Consider the following 20,887-nt stretch of genomic DNA (forward strand, 5'->3'; position numbering starts at 1 on the left):
GGACCCCCCGGCCCCGCCCTGGGGGCAGACGAGCGCTCACAGACAGCAGCGCGAGCCGCAGCCCGCGCGGTGGGCGGGCCATGACGTCACTCGGAGGGGGGGGTGAGTCAGCCACGATCCCGGCAGCCATAGCGACGACGCTTCCTGCAGTGTCAGGCGGGGGGGCTGACAAAGGGGCTCCGCGCAGGCAGCCGGCGAGCCAGGACCCGGCGGGGCCCGAGGGGTGAGTGCGGGAGCCGGCAGGGCCGGGGGGTCCGCGGCTCCCCCGGCCCCAGCAGGGGAGCCCCGCGGCCGGATCGGGGCCCCTGACAGGCCGGGCGCGGCGGCGGGGACGGCGGGATCCCCGTGAGTGCGGCGCGAAGGGGGCTCCCGGCAGCGCGGATCCGTGCGCCTGGGGGCTGAGGGCGGGTGTCCTGTCCCTCCCCGCGGGTGCTCCCGAGGGCCGGCTGGGCAGCGGCAGCTCCGGGTCTCGCCGGCGGGTGCAGAGGGCCGGGACCGTTGGCAGCGCCGGGTCGGGCTCTGGCCGCGCAGCCCCCCCGCGCTGTTGACAGGTCCCGGCCGCTGTAAACACGCTCACGTGGAGCAGCTGCCGAGCCGCCGCGCGGGGGCGCTCCGGAGCCTGGCTGCCCCGAGCCGGGTCAGGGAGCTGCCCCCAGGCAGCCGAAGCCTCCCGGCCCCAGCTGTGCGCCCAGCGGGGCCTGAGAGCAGCAGCCAGGCTGGGACGGGCCTCCCTGCCAGCTGCCACTTGCCTGGGGCGAAGGAGGAGGGTTGGGAGGTCACCCAGCCTGCCCCTTCATCAGGCAAGGGCGAGGGCCCTGGAAACCCTCACCCTCAGCTCGCACTGCCGCTGGGTTAGGATATTTGACTCTCTGTTCGCCCCTATCTCGAAAATCAAACGCCGGGAAGTCTCAGAAACTAAGTAGGGCCGGGCTGGAACTGGAGAGGGGCGCATCGATTATGCCATAGCTTTACTGCTCACTGCTGGAAAATATTTTGAAAAAGTTAGTGTGTGCCAATACTTCCCCTTCTGGTGCCCCAGCTGAGGCATTACAGTCAAGGGACAGTGTTAAGGACAGTGGTACACAAAGGGTTGGCCAAGATGGACTCTCTTTGTCTCATTAGTACGTTTAGGAAAAACGGATTTTTTTTCCCAGCTAGCCCAACTCAAAAATCAGTTTCTCACAGATGCTTGGATATCTTTTTTCCTAATTAACAGCTTTCCCTGACCTGGGAAAAAACAACTGGGTATGTTAATACTGTATATTTCCATTTAAAAATATTGTAAGCACCACAAAAATAAGGAAATTCAGGTTGAGATTGATTTACATTATTGAAAATCCTGCATTACCTAACTAAACCAGAATGGATCAGAAATCGTGTGCAAGTGTTATTTAGAATTTCCTTATTTTTGTCTTTGTGACCTAGCTAATTTTATGCAAGTATAATTTTTAGCATTCATTATTTAAAATATCTTTCAAGTGAAAGAATTCCCATAGAAACTTATAAAATTGGACACAATAAATCATGCTACTAGTATCTCATTCATATGATGTAATAGATAATATTCTGAGATTATTAGATCTCAAAGCACCTTGCAAGTATTACTTGCATTTCACAGTGCCATATGAGGTAGGTAAATAATACATCTCGACCCGGATATAACGCAACCCAATATAACACTAATTAGAATATAACGTGGTAAAGCAGTGCTCCAGGGGGCTGCGCACTCTGGCGGATCAAAGCAAGTTCGGTATAACGTGGTTTCACGTATAATGTGGTAAGATTTTTTGGCTCCCGAGGACAGCGTTATATAGGGGTAGAGGTGTAGTACAACCATTTTGGCTCCTCTTCTGTAAAATATGCTTCCGAGTAGCCCCATAGATTTCAGTGGGACAACATACACACTTCAATACCTTGCTGAATTGAGGCCTTTATAGACTAACAATCTGGGGCACGGAGAGGTTAACTAATTTGCTCAAGATCACATAGTGAGTCAATGACAGCTAGAAATAGTAGAACCGAGCTGTCTTGACTTCTGATTCTGTGCTCTAATCACTAGATAACTCTCCCTCCCAAGTAATTACAGGAAGTTTAACATGTAGATTGTGTAGGAATATGTTAAGGCCATCTAAAATTACCCTGATAAATAAACAAATAGAACGAAATTCCAACACCTCAATCAATTTTAATACTTAACTTTAACCTCAAACTATTGGATTTCTTGACAAATCTGAAAGGACAATAGTTTCTTACTGGTCTTTTAGTCTGTAATGATTCTGAAGGAGACTGTGTCTTACTGTGTATATACATAATGAAAACATATCAATATCCTGATCATATTTTGGAACTTGACAGTTTGAGTATATCAATGGGGATGACTTTTACAATATGTATTATTTAGCTAGTACAGTGGTTTTCAACCTTTTTTCGTTTGTGGACTCCTAAAAAAATCTTGAATGGAGATCGGACGCTTTTGAAAATCCTAGACATAGTCTGCGGACCCCTGGGGTTGAAAAACCACTGAGCTAGTAAATGATAGCTCCATTGCAATGCCTTGTATGTATTACATTGTAACAAGACTTCTTAAATCGGAGATGTGCAGTTTAAAATCTCAGAAAAGTAATGTACATATTAAGGTCTTTTTAAACATTAGCTCATTGTTCTGAATAAATTGCTTACCCAATTTCCCCCTTTTTAAAAAAAGCCATTTGTACTCCTGAATACAAAAAAGGAGTATAGACTGTGCTCAGAAACCATGGTGATGAGCTGGTTAGAAGAACATGAATAGAACAGAATCTTAATTTTGAAAACTTGTTGATTTTATTTTCACTTTTTTATTAAACTAAAAAGTAGCCAAAGATCAAAGTTCTATGCTTGGAGAAATAAGTTACATTTTAGTCCAGCTTTTCTCTGCCAAGTTAAAATCTCTTGTAAAAAGGAGTTTCTAAGGGAAATGCTGGCAAAAAAGTGCTATCATGACACAAGCAGTGTACTTTTAGATACTTTATGGAGGAAGATACTTTATGGAGCTGGAAAGTCATCAGTGTAGAGTAGCTGTCATACTGTATAGTCTGTTGGCAAAACAGCTAACGCTGCTAAAATATGACATGACCTGTGTGCAAGTGGATCCCTGCACCTGCAGTCTCCTTGACATCACGGAGGCTCCATACAGGTGCAGGAGTCCACCTGTGTGGATTAGTTTGCAGGAGGCCTTAGGCCCTGATCTGCAAAGACTTATGCCCATGCTTAGCTTTGTGTGTTGTTAGTAGTCCCGTTGGTTCTAATGAGCTTTGCGGTTATAGACTTCTTTTCTAAAGCACTTTGAAATCTGCTATGACCTAGGTATTATTATAATTATACCAGCAAATCCTTCAGTATAGATGTAGCTTATAAAAAGTGCTTTTACTAGTTTAGTTTATACTGATTCAGCAAGCGAAATAAGTTATACTAACAAAAGAACTTATATGCTGGTATAACTATCATCGTAAAGACTTTTGCCAGTAAAGCATTGTCACAAAAAAAGTCACGTTCCTGACTGATGTTGCTATGACACTAAAGTCTAGAGTACACTTGGCTTGGTCCCTTATATTGGTCAAAACTTACTATTTTCCATTGATACCAGTTTGAATGATAACTTTTTACCCAGCCAATAAATGACAAGTAGAAGCAAGAGCATGATGCATATGCATATTTAAAAAAACCACATAAAAAACCATGACATTTGGCGTTGAGGTAGGATCAGGGAATCTACAATGAATCCAATGTATGTGTTAAAATAAAAAGAAACAGTAATAAAATGTAATATTGAAGAATAAAGAATCACATTTATTGGAACTTTAGTAATCCAATAAAATATTTCAAAATATTCAAAAATATATTTTCTGTTAGTTATTCAATAATGTAGTAAGTATGTTTAAAATAATTATTAGAAAAAAATCTTGTACAGTTCAGCCAAATTCATATATGTAGATTTTATATTAATGAGAGCTTTAGTATCTTATTTCTTATGTTCCTGAATTGCTTACTGTATATTGCACTGTAATTAGCTTTTCCTAATTCTCTTTTCTTCTATTGCCTGTAAGAAATAGTTTATTTGAAAACAGTTTTATATTCCTGTGAGCTGGCATTCTTTCAAGATAGACCCTGATACAGTTCTTGTGTTTAAATGAAACTGTGAATATTATTTAGCAATAGCACATTGAGATGCTCAAGTCCCACTAATTAGACTTGCTGTGAAAAATAATTGCAGAGCTTATTTATCTCTTCTGAAACAAAAAGTATTTACCAAAATTCTGAGAAGAGCACAGAATCTAAATGGCCATTTGCTGATATGTAGCCTATTTAAAAAGTGTTTTGAAAAAGAAATAGAACATCAGTCAGGAATATCATCATCAGGGATTTGCTATCAAAAGAATATAATTAGCATTCTAGTCTACTAGAAAGTAATCTTGGATTCTGAAAGGAGATTGGATTTTAGGAAAAAAGATACTGGAATAAGAATAGTTAGTCTTTGGGAGGACAATATGCACCTACTCCTAGAGAATTTTTTAAAAATATATATTAATTAATTTTTAAAGTTTTTACATCTTGAACCAGAACTAAATTTTGTATATTGGGTAGAGTGTGCACTAGTGATTTTAGGCCCTTTTGGATGTTTAGGTATCAAAAGCTGAAATTTTGTGAAAATTAGCTCTGATATAAAATATTGGCACTTTGAAATGTAATTTCATGATTTAAAACAGAAAAATAGGCATTTATTTACCATCCATAGCGTTAGAGCTGTGTCTGCACTAGGGAATTCTAGAAACAAAATTACCACCGGTGCAACCACCAGTAAGGCTGCACATGAGTAACAGGTTTAGTCAATGTGGTGGTAAAATGCTGGAAACCACTAGGAGCCTCATCTCCATGGGTGACAGCACAAGTGGGATTTTTTAAAATTAACATTTCCTAGCATACGCCCAGCCTAAGAGTCTCCAGTCAGACTCTTGGTGTCCTCCTGGGACTGTTAGCCTGTAGAAAACATAGTGAAATACTATTTTAGGCCACAATCCTGCAAAGACTTAAACACCTGCATAACATCATGCACTGTGAATAGGCTTGTTCACTACAATGGAATTACTTAGCGCATAAAGGCAAGCATCTGTATAAATATTTGCAGGATTGGAGCCTTATTTCTATCTTATAAATTACATTTGGGAGTGTGATATGAACGGATTGTGGGGTTTTGTTTTTTGTTTTATCTGGATTGAGATTTCTGAAATGAACTTGAAAAATCTGGAAGAGGAAAAAGATATTTTTGTTATACACTGGGGAAAACAATCATTCTTAATATCAACTTAAATAATAACTACAAATTTAGCTTCAGTAAATGTGATTGAAAAATCCAAAACCTACCCTGTACTATTGAATGACAAATATCTTATACATCCTACTTGATTTTTAATTCACTGGCTTTACACTGAAATACTATTATGTTCAGACTTCAGAGGTGCAATTAGACAAAGAATAAAGGTCTTCCTGATTCTGTTGTTCTGAATCTTTGCACTGTGACCTAGCTCTCATACAAACATGATATACATAACATTGTACTGTACCTTGGGATATTTCAGTTAGGCTGCTGATGTGAATTCATGCTGACCAATGTTGTCTCATTGTTTCCCTGTACTCTCCTGTCTGTCTGCCTTGATCCACATGTTGTCTCGTCTTATATTCAGGTTATAAGCTCTTTGCTTCAGGGATTGTCTTTTTGTTCTGTGTTTGTAGAGCCCTTAGCACCGTGGGGCCCTGGTCCGTGACTGAGGCAAGAATAGTTAGCAGGGGTCGGCAACCTTTCCAAAGTGCTGTGCCGAGTCTTCTTTTAGTCACTCTAAATTAAGGATCCACGTGCCAGTAATACATTTTAACGTTTTTAGAAGGTCTCTTTCTATAAGTCTATAATATAGAACTGTTGTTGTATGTAAAGTAAATAAGGGTTTTAAAATGTTAAAGGAGCTTCATTTAAAATTAAATTAAAATGTAGAGCCCCCTGGACTGGTGGACAGGACCCAAGCAGTGTGAGTGCCACTGAAAATCAACTCGCATGGCACTTTCGGCATGCATGCCATGGGTTGCCTACCCCTGCACTGCAGCTATACAAATAGTAATAATGAAAGGAAAGCATATTTACTTACTTCATTGCAGTTTTTAAAATGGATGAAAACAAAACGTCAAAGATGAGTAGAGTTATGTTAGCTTAAATATTTCTGAAGGCACTTAAAATAATTATAAACAAGCTCAAAACCAAATGTCAAGTGCTGTATCTATGTATCATCTGCTGTCTGATTAGGTTCTATGGATTTTCAAAAACAAAACACAATCATCATTCCATTTCCTTTCTTCTGCAGAATTGCCAAAATGCGTTGGAATTCTTAAATGATTCCAAACCAGAAGTCTGTTTGGGATACAAAATCGTAAGAGCAGAAGAAGCAGCAGGAAGGATTCGGTGCCAATGCAGCAACAAAAAAGACAGCCAGAGTTAGTGGAAGGAAATCTTCCTGTGTTTGTGTTTCCTACAGAGCTTATATTTTATGCAGATGACCAGTCAACACACAAGCAGGTGTTGACTCTATATAACCCCTATGAGTTTGCCTTAAAATTCAAAGGTGGGTTTCCTAGGTTCAGTTTCATTTGAGGTTTCCTTTATCAGTCTACCTGTAGTTTATGTAACAAACATAAGTTATGAAAACTGTAGCGTTAGGCAAAAATTCAGATTTGTCTTTTACCACCCTCTGGTTGTTTGTTAAAATTTGTACTGCTGCTGGATTATACCATGTAACCACCCATGTCCTTTTCATTTCAGTTCTTTGTACAACTCCAAATAAATATGTCGTTGTCGACGCCGCAGGTGCAGTGAAGCCTCAGTGTTGTGTTGATATGTAAGTAAAAATAGCTCAGTTCTCCTTAACTGCTGAAGATTTGAATAACTACATCAGCTAATTGTATGTCTAAACCTCTGCTAGTATTTAAAAGGCACATTTTAAACTACACTACAGAAAATACTAACCTCTGGGCCCACTACATCATTCACATTTTGTTAAACATTAAAATACCTTAGTGCTTACGCAAGTTGCTTGGTAATTCTAAATTAGCTGGAGAAAATTAAATACTTAACTATATAAAGTAAATTCCTGCTTTAATTGGGTAAAACCTCAGTTATACACCTCTACCCTGATATAACGAGACCTGATATCACATGAATTCGGATATAATGGTAAAGCAGTGCTCTGGGGGGGCTGTGCACTCTGGCGGATCAAAGCAAATTTGATATAATGCGGTTTCACCTATAACACAGTTAAGATTTTTTTGGCTCCCGAGGACAGCATTATATCAGGGTAGAGGTGTATTAATGAGCAGAGACACACTATATGTTGCTAAATTTTATGAATTAGCAGGAAAAGTAAAGAGTGACTCAAGGACACTGAATCACAAAATGTAAGTTGTAAAATTATTTTGGCTAGCGTACAGTACTCGTTTTAACAATATCACAGTTTCTCGTTCTATTGGCTCTTCCCCCGTTTTTGTAATTTATGACAGGTGCATTAGATAGGTTCCTCTTTTTACTTGTGTAAATATGAATAAACAATAATAGAGTGCAAATAAATAGATCCTATGGCATAGTTTTAAAAGTAAGTCGTACTAATATGAACCACACTAGAATACTTTGCTATAATCTAAGGTTTTTTGCTAAGATGGATGAGATCACCAGGCTTGGGTTTTTTTGGGTGAGAATTATTTGCAGATTGGCAAAGTGAGAATCTGTGAAATTCTAACATGCATGCGTTCAGTGGGCCGTATAACATAGTGAGGATACTTCTGCTGCCTGTTCAGTGAAGATACCTTTGCCTACCATTTTTTAAATCTCTCTTCTCCTTCCTTGACCCGAACTCACTCGCAGAGAAGGGCTGATGGGCAGTTAAGTGTTACCTTCGAAATCCCCAAATGTTAAATAAGGCTTCTAGTTTTTTGCTTTAACCATGATTTCTCAGTATTGACTGCTGTAATTCAGAGCAGAAAAAATTGGTAAATATTCATTTAATTCAAAATAGCCTGACATGTTTCAGCTTCTCTGTGTTAGCTTCATGCTTATCTACATGACTTCAAGGCTGCAGTGTGTGCCTCGTGAGCATGAAGTATCCAAAATAAATACAAATAAAAAGGAAATTGGGTTTTCTGATTAAGCATTTAGTTACCCCAAAAAGCATTCTTTATATTTTCTGGCCAATAAATGCCATTAACGAAAGACCTGCTTGTAATGAACTCTTGGTTCTCTGCAGAGCAAATGACACAACTCTGATATGAGGCACCAATCTGGAACTGTGGCACTGGCCTCATCAGGAGTGACTGGGATTTCAAAGAAGTAACCAACTAGCATTTCCCATTAGAAAGCATCAGCGGGTAGGGATAGCAATCCTGTTAAAGGCACAAAAATGATCAACACATATCAGTGCATGGAATGTTTCTGTTACTGTAATTCAGTGAGTCATTCTGGTCTCTATCTGATCTTTATGGAATTTTGATTGATTATCTTGGAGTCCATCTCAGAAAATATTAGTTTCCTTAGTTAGGTCTCCAAGAATATTTTTTCAGCAGCAAATACCCAACCCCATTTTGGGGGATGTTGTCTCACTATGGGTAATGTTCTTGGAACTATGTTTATTGCTGTGAGGTTAGGATATGAACTGTGCTATATACATATGGCCCTTTGCCAGATAAACCAATATTCTACAGAGCTTCTAATTACGCAGTGTAAGAAACAGGAGAATGTATCTTTTTATATGGGTCTGTAGAGAAACATCTGTTTGCTTGACAGTAACTGGGTATGGTCAAACAGAATCTTTACATAGAAAAGAATTTAAAGCAACACAAGAAGTCTTGAAATCAAAGGCTTGATGCTGCAGCTCTGACATAAGCAAAAGTGCATGCCTGAGTAAGGACTGCAGGGTCAAACCTTTGTTGCTCATTGATCTACTCAAGACAGAGCCCACTCTTCACCAAATGGCAGTTGCCTGGGCACAGGTGAAATAAATTTACTTGATGAAACTCCATCATGGCCAAACTTATTTGCTTCTAAGGTTACGAAGAAGCTCCTATGTTCAATAAGCATATGGTTTACAGGCTGATGTATTTCAAACCTTTGTCATTCTCTGTTCCCTTTTGAAAGCCCTACTTAAACTACAAGTTAATTTTAGGCATACCCACAAAGGCTTGTTATTAAAATACTAGGTATCTTACTGTGATCATTGTCATAAACAGATAGTTAAAGGTTAATGTCTCTTTTACCTGTAAAGGGTTAAGAAGTTCAGTAAACCTAGCTGACACCTGAATAGAGGACCAATAGGGGGACAAGACACTTTCAAATCTTGGTGGAGGGAAGTCTTTGTTTGTGCTTTTTGTGTTGTTGTTCGCTCTTGGGACTAAAATGGACCAGACGTACATCCAGGCTCTCCAAATCTTTCTAAATCAGTCTCTCATGTTTCAAACTTGTAAGTAATCAGCCAGGCAAGGTGTGTTAGTCTTATGTTTGTTTTCTCAACTTGTAAATGTTTCTTTTTGCTGGAAGGATTTTTACCTCTGTTTGCTGTAACTTTGAATCTAAGGCTAGAGGGGGTTTCCTCTGGGCTATATGAATCAGAGTACCCTGTAAAGTATTTTCCATCCTGATTTTACAGAGATGATTTTTACCTTTTCTTTCTTTAATTAAAGCTTTCTTTTTTAAGAACCTGATTGATTTTTCCTCGTTTTAAGATCCAAGGGGATTGGATCTGGACTCACCGGGGATTGGTGGGGGGAAAGGAGGGGGATGGTAAATTTCTCCTTGTTTTAAGGTCCAAGGGGTTTGGATCTGTGTTCACCAGGGAATTGGTGAAGTCTCTCAAGGCTACCCAGGGAGGGGAAAGTTAATGAGGGACAGAAAGTGCCCCAGACACTGAAATTCTGGGTGATGGCAGTGTTACCAGAGCTAAGCTAGCAATTAAGCTTAGAAATGTTCATGCAGGTCCCCACATTTGTACTCTAAAGTTCAAAGTGGGGGAAAAAGCCTTGACAATCATAAAATCCAGTTTCTTAAATTTCAGTCCATAATGCAGACATCATGGGGGGGGGGGGTTGTGCAGTAATTTAATGCTGAAGTGATAAGTTTCCTGGAACAGTGTTGAAATGGCACTACCCAATGCCAGTGTAGTTAGAAACCTTTATTCTTAAGAGTTTGCAGCTTGCTCTGCTCTGAAACTTGTTAGATTGCACATTTCCTGAAGCTAACCAACTTAAACATGGATTTTCTCTTAGTAACACTTAATATCTCTGAAAAGGTTTTTATGGCCATTCAAGTAAATAATTTGCATTTTGGGAAAAAACAGTTACAGTACCCATTATGGTGGCTAAATATTGTTGGATTTTAAAACTAGGTACGCATTCATTTTCATAATTATTTATAACTACAGTGAAGACCCAAGTATCAGGAGGAAGCCATGTTAGTCTGTATCCACAAAAACAATAAGGAGTCCGGTGGCACCTTAAAGACTAACAGATTTATTTTAAGGTGCCACCGGACTCCTTGCTGTTTTAGCGAAGACCCAAGTGAACAAACTGCTGTTCATAGAAGAGAGTACGGACTGGATTTAGTTAAGCTTGGCTCTTTGTTGGTCCTGTGTGAAAGTTGACATGAAGTACTGCAGAACTGCATCATTTTGGGTGCTCAGATAGTGGTCGTGGGTATAATATAAGTATCCTGACCCCAGCCTTGCAGTTAAAACCGTGCAGATGAATCTCTTGAAAGGGGCTCTGCATAGATGCAGGGGTCTATCCATACAAGTCTGTTGCAGGTTTCTAAACAGAATGTAAGAGATGTATCCACAGAGCAGTGAAAAGATCTGCGAAATTTAACTATATATGTAACTGAAACTCAGAGTGGTTGGTTTTTGCTTTTGAAGATGCCCCTAATACTTTTGTGATTGTGAATATCGTTATTTTAGCTTTTAAAAGAACATGCATAAACTTTTTTTTTTTTTTAACTCTACAGTGTGATTCGTCACAGAGACGTTCGGTCTTGTCACTATGGCATGATAGACAAATTCCGTCTCCAAGTGTCTGAACAAAGCCAGAGGAAAGCATTAGGGCGAAAAGAAGTCATTGCTACACTACTTCCATCTGCAAAAGAGCAACAGCAAAAGGAAGAAGAGGAAAAAAGAATAAAAGAACACCTGGCTGAAAGTGTCTTTTTTGAGCAGACTTTGTGTCAACCAGGTAGTTTAAAGTCTTACCTAGCCCTCTTCTGCTCAAACCGTTTGGTACAGCTGAAATGACTGGAAAGAGGTTAAACTATAAGGAAGATAGTCTAAATTAACTCCATTTTTACTTTCTTGTAAGAGTGCACTGGTTATTGTTAAGAGTGGTTATGGTGCTCCAGAGCCCACCCTATTGCTGTCTTGCTTATGTCCTCTTCAGTCAAATGAGAGAGCTATAAACTACCAGGTGCCCCTAAAAGTTACATGGGTTATCCAGAGTTTTGTTCATTTGAGTAATGTGTCTTTTAAGGGTCCAATCCTACTACACAAGCAAATTCCCACTGACTTCAGCAGGAGATGTGGCTACAAAAGGATTGCAGGACCATGCCCTTGGAGACTAATTTGTTCTCTCAAAGTGGGTCTCCAAATGTATTTTTGTCTGTCTCAGAACTTTAATCCTCCACGCCCTGACTAGCAGCAGATACAGCCAAACACTTTCCACACATGGCACGCCTTCTTGTGTGCCATGTTTTTACCTCTGAAAGGTACAGAAAAGTGGAGTTACAAATATCTACTATGCACAGGCACTAGTACAGAGAGTAGGTGATGTACCAACAGCCATGGCTGAAGCATGAGCTCTTGCAGATTAGGAGTGGCAGGGTGAGAAGGCTTGTTAATTCATTGATTGTTTTGTTGTCTTCTAAGTCTAACATTTAGGCACCACTGGCTTGCACAAAAGCCCTGCATAGCTGTCACCTAGCCCTGTAGAGGTGCCTAGAATCCCATGGCTCCTATGTTTCCACCATTAAAGTACTGACACTGCCCAGCAGATGTGTGCCTAACTCTCCTGTGCCCCAGCAGGATTCACAAAATAGGGATTCCCCTGCTTCCTTGCCTTCAGGGCCTAATCTGATAGGTGTGCGTCGGGCAGTGATTCTGTACCCCTGGGGGTATGCAGAGCTCTTCCAGGGGGTACATCAATACCTCTAGATATTTGCCTAGTTTTACAATAGGCTACATAAAAAGCACTAGCGAAGACAATACAAACTAAAATTTCTCACAGACAATAAGCAATTTTTCAGTAACAGTGTGCTGTGACACTTTTGTATTGTTTATGTCTGATTTTTGTAAGCAAGTAGTTTAAGTCAGGTAAAACTTGGGGTACAGTACAAATCAGACTCCTAAAAGGGGTTCAGTAGTCTGGAAAAGTTGGGAACAACTGGCTTAGGGCATGTCTAAAACTAAAAAAAATGGTGAGGGCAGGGTCCCCCTTACAACATTTATCCCAGTGGTTAGAATGCTCAGGATGCGAGAGACCAGGATTCAAGTTCTCCCCACATGATATGGAGCAGGGACTGGAACTTGGGTCTCCCACTTTCCAAGAGAATTCCATGATGACTCTGCTGTGGGACAGATCTCTCCTATTGAAGCTGCCCACTTTGTATAAATAATAACTATGCAGTGGCCCAGAGAGAGAATGAGTAAGTCCCGCTTGTGAATCCTACCCTAGGTAACTTTGCATAGAATTATAGAAGGGACTGGAAGGGACCTCAACAGGTCATCTAGTCCAGTCCCCTGCACTCATGGCAGGACTCAAAATTATCTAGACCATCCCTGACAGGTGTTTGTCTAACCTGCTCTTAAAAATCTCCAGTGATGGAGATTCCACAGCCTTCCTAGGCAATTTGTTCCAGGGCTTAACTTCTCTGACAGTTAGGAAATGTTTCCTAATGTCCAACCTAAACCTCTCTTGCTTCAATTTAATCCCATTGCTTCTCGTCCTATTTTCAGAGGTTAACAAGAACAATTTTTCACCCTCCTTCTTGCAACAACCTTTTATGTACTTTAAAACTATTGTCATGTCTCTCCTCTTCTCCAGACTAAACAAACCCAATTTTTTCAATCTTTCTTCATAGTTCATGTTTTCTAGACCTTTAAGAATTTTCATTGCTCTCCTCTGGACGTTCTCCAGTTTGTCCACATCTTTTCTGAAATGTGATGCGTAAGAATCTAGTTTTTTACCATCGCATATTTGCTAACAAGAATGGAGCAGACAGAGCAGAGGAACAGTATAACGAGTATGCAAGCCTGCAAACTAAGAACATCTGATTGGTAGGGTTAAAATGGGACCAGCATTGCTGGCATGCCTCCGAGAACTGCAAAATCAGTTTAGAAAACAGGAGCCATTTTCATGTATGCTTTGAATCCATACTTCAGAAACCTAGGTATAAAACTTGGCTAAATGCTAATGGCTCTAAAGATTGTGTGTGAAGATCTTTCAGACTCCAACATACCAATAACTCGTTAAAAAAAGTGGGGGAGGGTAATACAACGTGTTTCTAGAGCCTTTGAACAGTTACCTGCTGTACTACAACCAGTAAGGTGTGCCAAGAATGGGGTTCTATTCTTGTCTGTATTCTCGTCTTTTGGCAACATTGGACCTTGTGTTTTGTTAGAAAATGGGCTCTAGTGGCTGAATCCCTGTCCCCTGCTGGATCAATGGTGTTAGATAGCCACAGTGCAGGTGCAGGTCCATCAGGGGAGGAAGACAGTGCTGGGATTTTAGATTAAAATCCAAACCTTTTATGCAGGGGTGGGGCCTCTTCTACCCTGAGCACTGAAAAGGGGCAGTTGTCAGGGATCCTACCCGTTTAGGGTTGGGAGGGGCTTCTTTAATCTGGCACTCTGTTCGGGGGGGCAGGGATTGGGACATACCAATTCTACTCTCTCCCTTGATCGCAATTGAGACGGGGGGGGACTTTTTTGACCTAAGGGAGCCTGCTGCCTATCCCTGGCTAAGCTCTGTTCTGGAGCTGTAAATAAAGGGAGACGTCTTCAGGCTGTGCAGCCCCTTTAAATATTCTTTCCTTGCTGACTGTCAGCCATGGAAGAGCCTGTGCCCTAATAAGCCAGGGAACGAAGTCTGTGTGCTTGGCATGTGCCCAAGCGTTGCTGAAACATCCCATTGCCATGTCTATAATAATGAGCTGTCAGACTTCAGCGCTGGGGAACGGATGGGCTTGGGCAGCACTGTGAAGCCACATTCCAAGCATCTGCCTCAGACCAAGGAGCAGCCTCCACAGCTGTAGAACGGGGGTGCTTGGGGAGTTTTAGCCCATAGGTCCCCGAACATAACTGAGCAATACATCACAACGAATACCCTGCAAGTGCAGCAGTAAAATTCAGTATAATCCACCAACAGCAAGTTGGGCAGCTTCCAAGCTCCAATCCTCCCCCACCCTTTTCAGCACCTTCCCACCCAGAAATGCCTGGGAAAAAGAGGAGTTTGCAATGTACCCTGAAGGCATTTGATCCAGGACCAAGTAGGGGAGTGATGGCAATGCTGGAGAGCCCTCCCTGAGAATATCCAGCTAACAGACCCCTCTCGCTTATACCAGCATGGCTGCAGCTCAGGGCTTCTGCTTGTCTCAGACATAGTAGCATACAGAGAGAGGCAGTCTCTCAGCTCCTAAAACATTTAGGGTGTTGTAAGTCAATGTCAGCACCTTAATCGTCATCCAGAAACCAATAGGCAGCCAGTACAGATCACAATGTGCTGGTTTAATATGTTTGATGTAAGATATTTCACTTACCAAGTGTGTGCTGCATTCTGCGCCAGCTTGCATTTCTGGATGGCTTTAAAGTGTAGCTCCATATAGCGCATATTGCAGACATCGATGACAATAGTAAGGTCCTCACCTGAAAGAAATAGTCACAACCTCCTGGCTATATGTAAACGATTAAAAAGAAAAAAAAAAAAAAAAAAAAGACCTGGCCATTTCTGTTTCATCTTCTCTGGTACGTCTAGATAAGTGGAAACAGTGGTGGTTTCTCTAAGAATGTGTTAGCTGGCGTATTGTGCAGCTCTAGTGAAGATGTATGAGCTGGTCAAGTTGAAGCCTAAGAGAAGCTAATCTAGGCAGATTCAGTTTGTCAACTAGCAGATGCTAATTGCAATTTGCTGCACTAGAATTTTCAGTGATGCGTGTTACCTAGCCCCTTTTGTCCTAGCCAAGACCAAATCCTACTGGCAGCCGGGAGTCCAACCAGTTCTGTACATTATTTATTTATGCCTTTCCCTTTAAACTGATATGGGTTTTGAATAATTTTATATTCAATAACAATTTCTTTAATTCACTGTTACATTGAAAATATAAGATTTTTTCTATGAGGGGAGAGCCATATCTATAGGTGTACTTGGTTTGTTAGTTTAGAATCTGCATATTAATTGATTGCTCAAGCAATAATTGACATTTGACTTTGTTTTCTGGTACTTAGCTTCTGGGAGGAACAAAATGATTAAAGTGAGGCAGACATCTGAGGTTCTTACCATAATCAAGCATCATTTTTACTGGTAATGTGAAGAGTATCAAGGTTGTCATAAGAGGAGCTTAACAAACGTAATATTTACAGTTCTTCTGAGGGAAGAGAAGTGTTGTAGAAAACCAGGCTAACCTAGATTGCTTCCATAGAACACAAGGGATAGTGTTATTCCTTTGTCTTAAACCATAAGAGAGCCTTATTATTGAGTTATCGTACAGTATTTTTTAGGAAGATAGCACCTTTGTACGACCCTATATAAATAATAATTCACTGTACCTTTGTCTTACCTGTGATATTAATCCAGCCCATTCACCAAAAAGAAACTACATAATGTCCCACTGTTGAAAGGTTTTATTAGCACGTTTAAGTTAAATGTGCTGCAGAGAGAGCCTTGAACATGCGGTGCCGGTCATCCCCTTATATTACACCATGTGTTTTCTTTATACTACACATTTTTCAGGAACAACTGTAAAATGTTTTAGGAGGAATTTTTAAGAATATTTTGGTATTATTTCTCGTCACTCCAAGTCTGTAAGCCGGGCTGCCTTATCCCCATGAGCCTAACTTGACAGGCATCAACAGGAGAGAGGATCATAAGCAACAACATTTTTCTAAAACATGTCCAAAACAGCTCTTGTGTAATCATCATGTGATTACGGTTGATATCCAAATATACCAGCGCTGGAAACAAATGCCTTACATCAGTGGAATGTATGGATTCCCAGCTCTCCAGCGATATCATGGGCTATTAGACCATAATCGTGTCATGAGATCAAAGATCCTGCACCTACCAGTAGTGTGAGTTCAGCACTGGAGATAGGGAAAAGAGGAAATGTGTTTGTATTGTCTTCCTTTACGAAAAAACGATGTTTGAAAGTGGGCTGGTGATTTGAAATGTTAAAATTAATCCCAGCAGAGTTGGAGAAATGGGCAGAGTGTAGATGAGGTGACCATAGGGGCATGACAAATGCAGCCTCTCACACACGTGCACTATAAACGTTTTTCCAGATGCAGAACATTTAAAGTTGAAGTGCTGCAGACTTTCATTGCAATGAATGCCATTTTATTTTTCAGAAAACAGATCTGCCTCATCGGGACCTAGTTTACTACAGTCTTCCTGGAATAGTATGCATTGGAGCACTAATGCTGCCGACACTGGGGAAGTGGAATCCTGGTGCCTCTCTACCTCCATTTAAGTGTGAATCAAAAGTTAGTGGCTGCTTATGTTTTAGGTAAGTGTTTTGAAAGGGTTTTTTAAACAGCTTTTTTCTAGTCTCTACTGGAGTCAGTGTCGATCAAAGGAACTTCTGTGAGCATCCCCACTGGCTTGATGAGAAGATGTACTTCCATGTCTCGGGGCCAGAGTCAAGACTATTTCATTCTGTTCCATCCCCACTTGTACTTAACATAAAAGGTCATAGTAGTACTTGCTGGTGGTTGAGACGGGAGCCCTCACCATTAGCAATAGAAGTGTTCTGGACACGTGTCTTATTTGACCCTCAGAACAGGAACCTATATAGGCGTCTACTCCACCTCATTGCTCAAAGAAAGCTATTGGAATACATTGCTGTTTCCTATGGATTCTTTGCCAGGACTTCTACACTGTAAAATTGTAGTTCAGTCATCTTATTTATTGATATTGGAAATTCCTTCTCTTCATCCCCTCTAACCCAAGAGATCTATGTGAAGAGCTGCCTCCGTTTACCCCAGCTTTTAATAATAAGAAACAGAACTGCACTTTAAAGGTGAATGGAAGGGACAATACCTGTGTCTGACTCCCAAACCTGTGACTTGCTCCTCAAAATGGCAGGAGAAGGCAGCGCCTTATCTCATGCAGCAAGCGCCTTGTGTTACTCATCAGCAACTAAGTTGACTCAAGGGAAGGTAGATTGGCTCGCGCTCTGCTTTTCTAGTGCCTGGCTGAGATCAGGACTCAAATGAGAATGAGCAGCCTGAACTTAGGCTAGATCCGATTGAGGTGATGCTGGTAGGATGGTGGGGAACACTCAGTTGTGTGGTGGACCTGCGCCTTCTAGAGGAGGTTTATTCACCCTTTGTCCAGTCTGTATTGTGGATGTGCATTTTAACTCTCCTGGTGTCAGTAGCCAAAAAACGTCTTCATGTGAGGCTGTGGTGATTGTTTTTTCAGATCTACATCCAATAATTCTTGACTTGTGTAACTTCTGGATGATTGCAATATTCTCTGTTCTTGAAAACCACTCCAAAGCTATAGCAGGTGCAAAATGCAGTGCTAGAAATGGGACAATACTTGATTTTTTCAGACAACTTCCTTGCTTCTAGATACCATTTAAGGTGTTTGGTTTTATGTGGTTTGGGTCCTGGTCTCTATTCCCCTCTGTACCATTACAGCAGTTGATCAGATAAAGTGCTTGAGCTAATCCTCTCAAGATTTAAAAAATCCAATGACTATCTGTTCTCCTGAAGTGAAGAGATTTCTAGTCTGGAATGCACTTTGCTTGTTTTGTCCAAAGTGTACATCTGTTGCCACGGAGAGAGGATGGTGCATCTTCTCTTCTCAGGCTTATACCTGTAGTAACTAGGTGGGAAAGAGAAAAGCATCTTTGCTTTTAGTTCATAGTCACTTATTTTAGTTAAATGCTTTACATGGTCCCCTGACACATGGCATAAGTGGCTATTATGCACTATTTAATAAACCCAGTGTTTGGTGTTGTGAAATGAGTTAGATAAGCTCAGGTTCTTTCCATTTCTGGTAGTATAACTTTCTATGGTTAGTGCCTGTCAGAGGGTATGTTTACACTAGAAACATAAATCGACCTATATTAGGTTGACTTACAGCAATTACTGTGGTGGTGTATGTCACAATACCCTCCTTGGATCGGTGGTGCATGTCACCAGGAGCACTTCCACGGACGTAAGAGGGGCAGTGCGTGGAGTTGAGTACCCGGTCTCTTGGCTCCGCTGGCAGCTCCTGCTAGGCTCCCGGCAGTCTGCCCCCCTCTCCACTTCCCATTCCATGCCAGGAGCGGGGAAGCTGCTGCCTTGGGCTCCTCAAGAAGCCATTACATTGATACGTTTTTGGTTCATGGAGCACTGTTACTTGCAGCTCTTTGTTTAGCTGCCTTTGGACTCAGCTGTCTTCACCATCTGTCAATTACTACTGAACAGTACAGTGTTCACCAAGTGCAGCATAGGTGCTCTGCGCTTGCAGGTCGGACTCTAAGTTATTCTCTGTTTCAGAAACTGGGATAGTCAGGAAAGTAGGGTCAAGCAAAATAAATCGCTCAATCTGCCAACAGGGATAGGTTCATTTCAGGTTCAAGTGTAGTCATCATCAGTTCAGCGTTATTACCCGGGGCCGTTGAAGCTTGCATGATTAGTGCTAGAGAACCTGTTTGTAAAAAGGCAGTTTGACACTTCTCTTAAATCTGCTCCCTGCTGATAGGGGAAGGCTTTGGCAGTGGAGGCAGGGACAGATGCAAGAGAAACAGTGCCAAATACATTAGGCACCTCCCGTTCACTGTCGCTCTTGCTGCTGGTTGCGCACACTGATGGGTGCTGGGGAAGAGTCTGAGGGAACTTCCCGCACTGTGTGAGTGACGACAGGAAGTCAAGCCAGCCACATGACTGTCTCGAAAGAAAGGTGCTGTTAAATGCAGTGAAATGAAATGAAAACAACATTCAATGACTTCTTTAGGTGGTGCCAGCACATTTCTATTAGAAAAGCACCTAAAGGCCTCACCCAGGATCAGTGCCTCATTGTCCTAAGTACTGCACATGCAGAGTGAGACAGTCCCTGCACAGCATCTAACTAGCAACAATGCGTTAATTTCCAGACAATCTGATCCCTAATTGTTCTCTGAATGTGCATTGCTTCTGGCACTGAAGTCTCTGGATCTCTTCATACTGGATGATCTAGACATGATTGGTTCTTTAGAAGTAACATTTTAAACAAACATTGATTCCGATTAAGCCAAACTTCTGTTGAGTAATATTTGAAAGTTATTCTTATAAAATATTTTAAGTGAATAGATGTAAAATTTTCACTCTGTAGATTTATGCACTCTTATCTTGTTTTCTGGACTGTGACAGGCCAGTTAGACCTCTACTTTGAATGTTTTATTCCATTAAATTAAACTGTTCTTCATTTCTCATCTTTCAGGTCTCATCACCATGGTTATCTGAGGACATGAGTATGACGTAATTAGATGTAAAAAAAAACAACCCCAACCTTATCTTACTATATATTTACATCATGAATGTGGACTGCCTTTACTCTCATGTGACGCATTAAGATGCTAGAAAAGCTATTCAGTGATTTAAAATACTTTCAAAAGTGTAATATATTTTAACTATGTATAACTATAAATAAACGACAAGATCCTTAGGTGCTTCTGTTACAGCTATGGAAGTTTAGTGATAGCTGTGAAATTATTTTGAAGAAACTTTTATATCTACATCTACTGTACAACAGACATATTAAAGCAACATTTGTTATTTTAAATTCATGTTCACATCAGTGTTTGATCACTATAAAGCAAACTGTTCATTCGGAAAGGTTCATTTGTTTAGTCCATTGCTGTAAGTAGAGAGGTTACAACGTAACATTTTATGTATAAATACCAGCATGATCAGAGTTTACGGAAGGCTTGTCATTTAAGATGCACTTTGAAATTCCATCACTAAAAACTATGAAATAAATACATTAAGTTTAGATGGAGAAGTAATTCATTCTCAATTGCTGACAACAACTAGTATATGGGGGTATAAGTTCTTCTTAACTGTGGAATCAGTTATAGACATTTTTTGCACCATAACTGTAAATCATAAAACATTTTTGTAATTTTTTTATAAATACATGTAACAGACAAATGTAGCAAGATAATTCAGTATAGACAGATAACATCCAGCAAGAGAAACTTCACATGTCCAGGACTCCCACTTTAAAGTAATATGGAAATAAACCTTGCCACTACGTTGGTAATGACTTGAATATGTATAGCAACATAGCCAAGGCCCTCTATAGACATGTGTTAAACAAATATGCTTGATTTTTGTTTTGCAAGGAACTGAAGTTCAGCTTTGATTTTTATAGTTTGGAAGAATTTATACATTTCCGTTTTGTCTCATGCTGGAAAAGAACAAGTTCTCTCTTTGACCTCCTATGTAAATATCATCTGTCTCCTTTGAAAGAAAAGCGAATGTTCCCTATCTAGGGCCCAGTATGACTGTGCTTGGTTCTTTCACAAAACTCGTACATTATTTATGAAAGGTCTATATACCATGCCTTGAGTGTGTAAAAGAACATTTTGGAAATTAAA

The 20,887-nt window shown here is 40.7% G+C and overlaps 1 protein-coding gene across 1 annotated transcript; it reads left to right on the plus strand.

Moving 5' to 3' along the window:
- Positions 1–121: 121 nt before the first annotated feature.
- On the plus strand, positions 122–20,280 carry MOSPD1 (motile sperm domain containing 1). Its single transcript, XM_030575624.1, is given in 8 exon segments — positions 122–223; positions 6,387–6,644; positions 6,842–6,917; positions 11,060–11,283; positions 16,662–16,698; positions 16,700–16,756; positions 16,758–16,819; positions 19,729–20,280. Coding segments are annotated over 7 exon segments (633 nt in total). The 5' UTR covers positions 122–223; positions 6,387–6,490; the 3' UTR covers positions 19,752–20,280.
- Positions 20,281–20,887: the final 607 nt, after the last annotated feature.

The sequence above is a fragment of the Gopherus evgoodei genome, chromosome 9 (assembly GCF_007399415.2).
Source record: "Gopherus evgoodei ecotype Sinaloan lineage chromosome 9, rGopEvg1_v1.p, whole genome shotgun sequence".
Taxonomy (NCBI): Eukaryota; Metazoa; Chordata; order Testudines; family Testudinidae; genus Gopherus; species Gopherus evgoodei.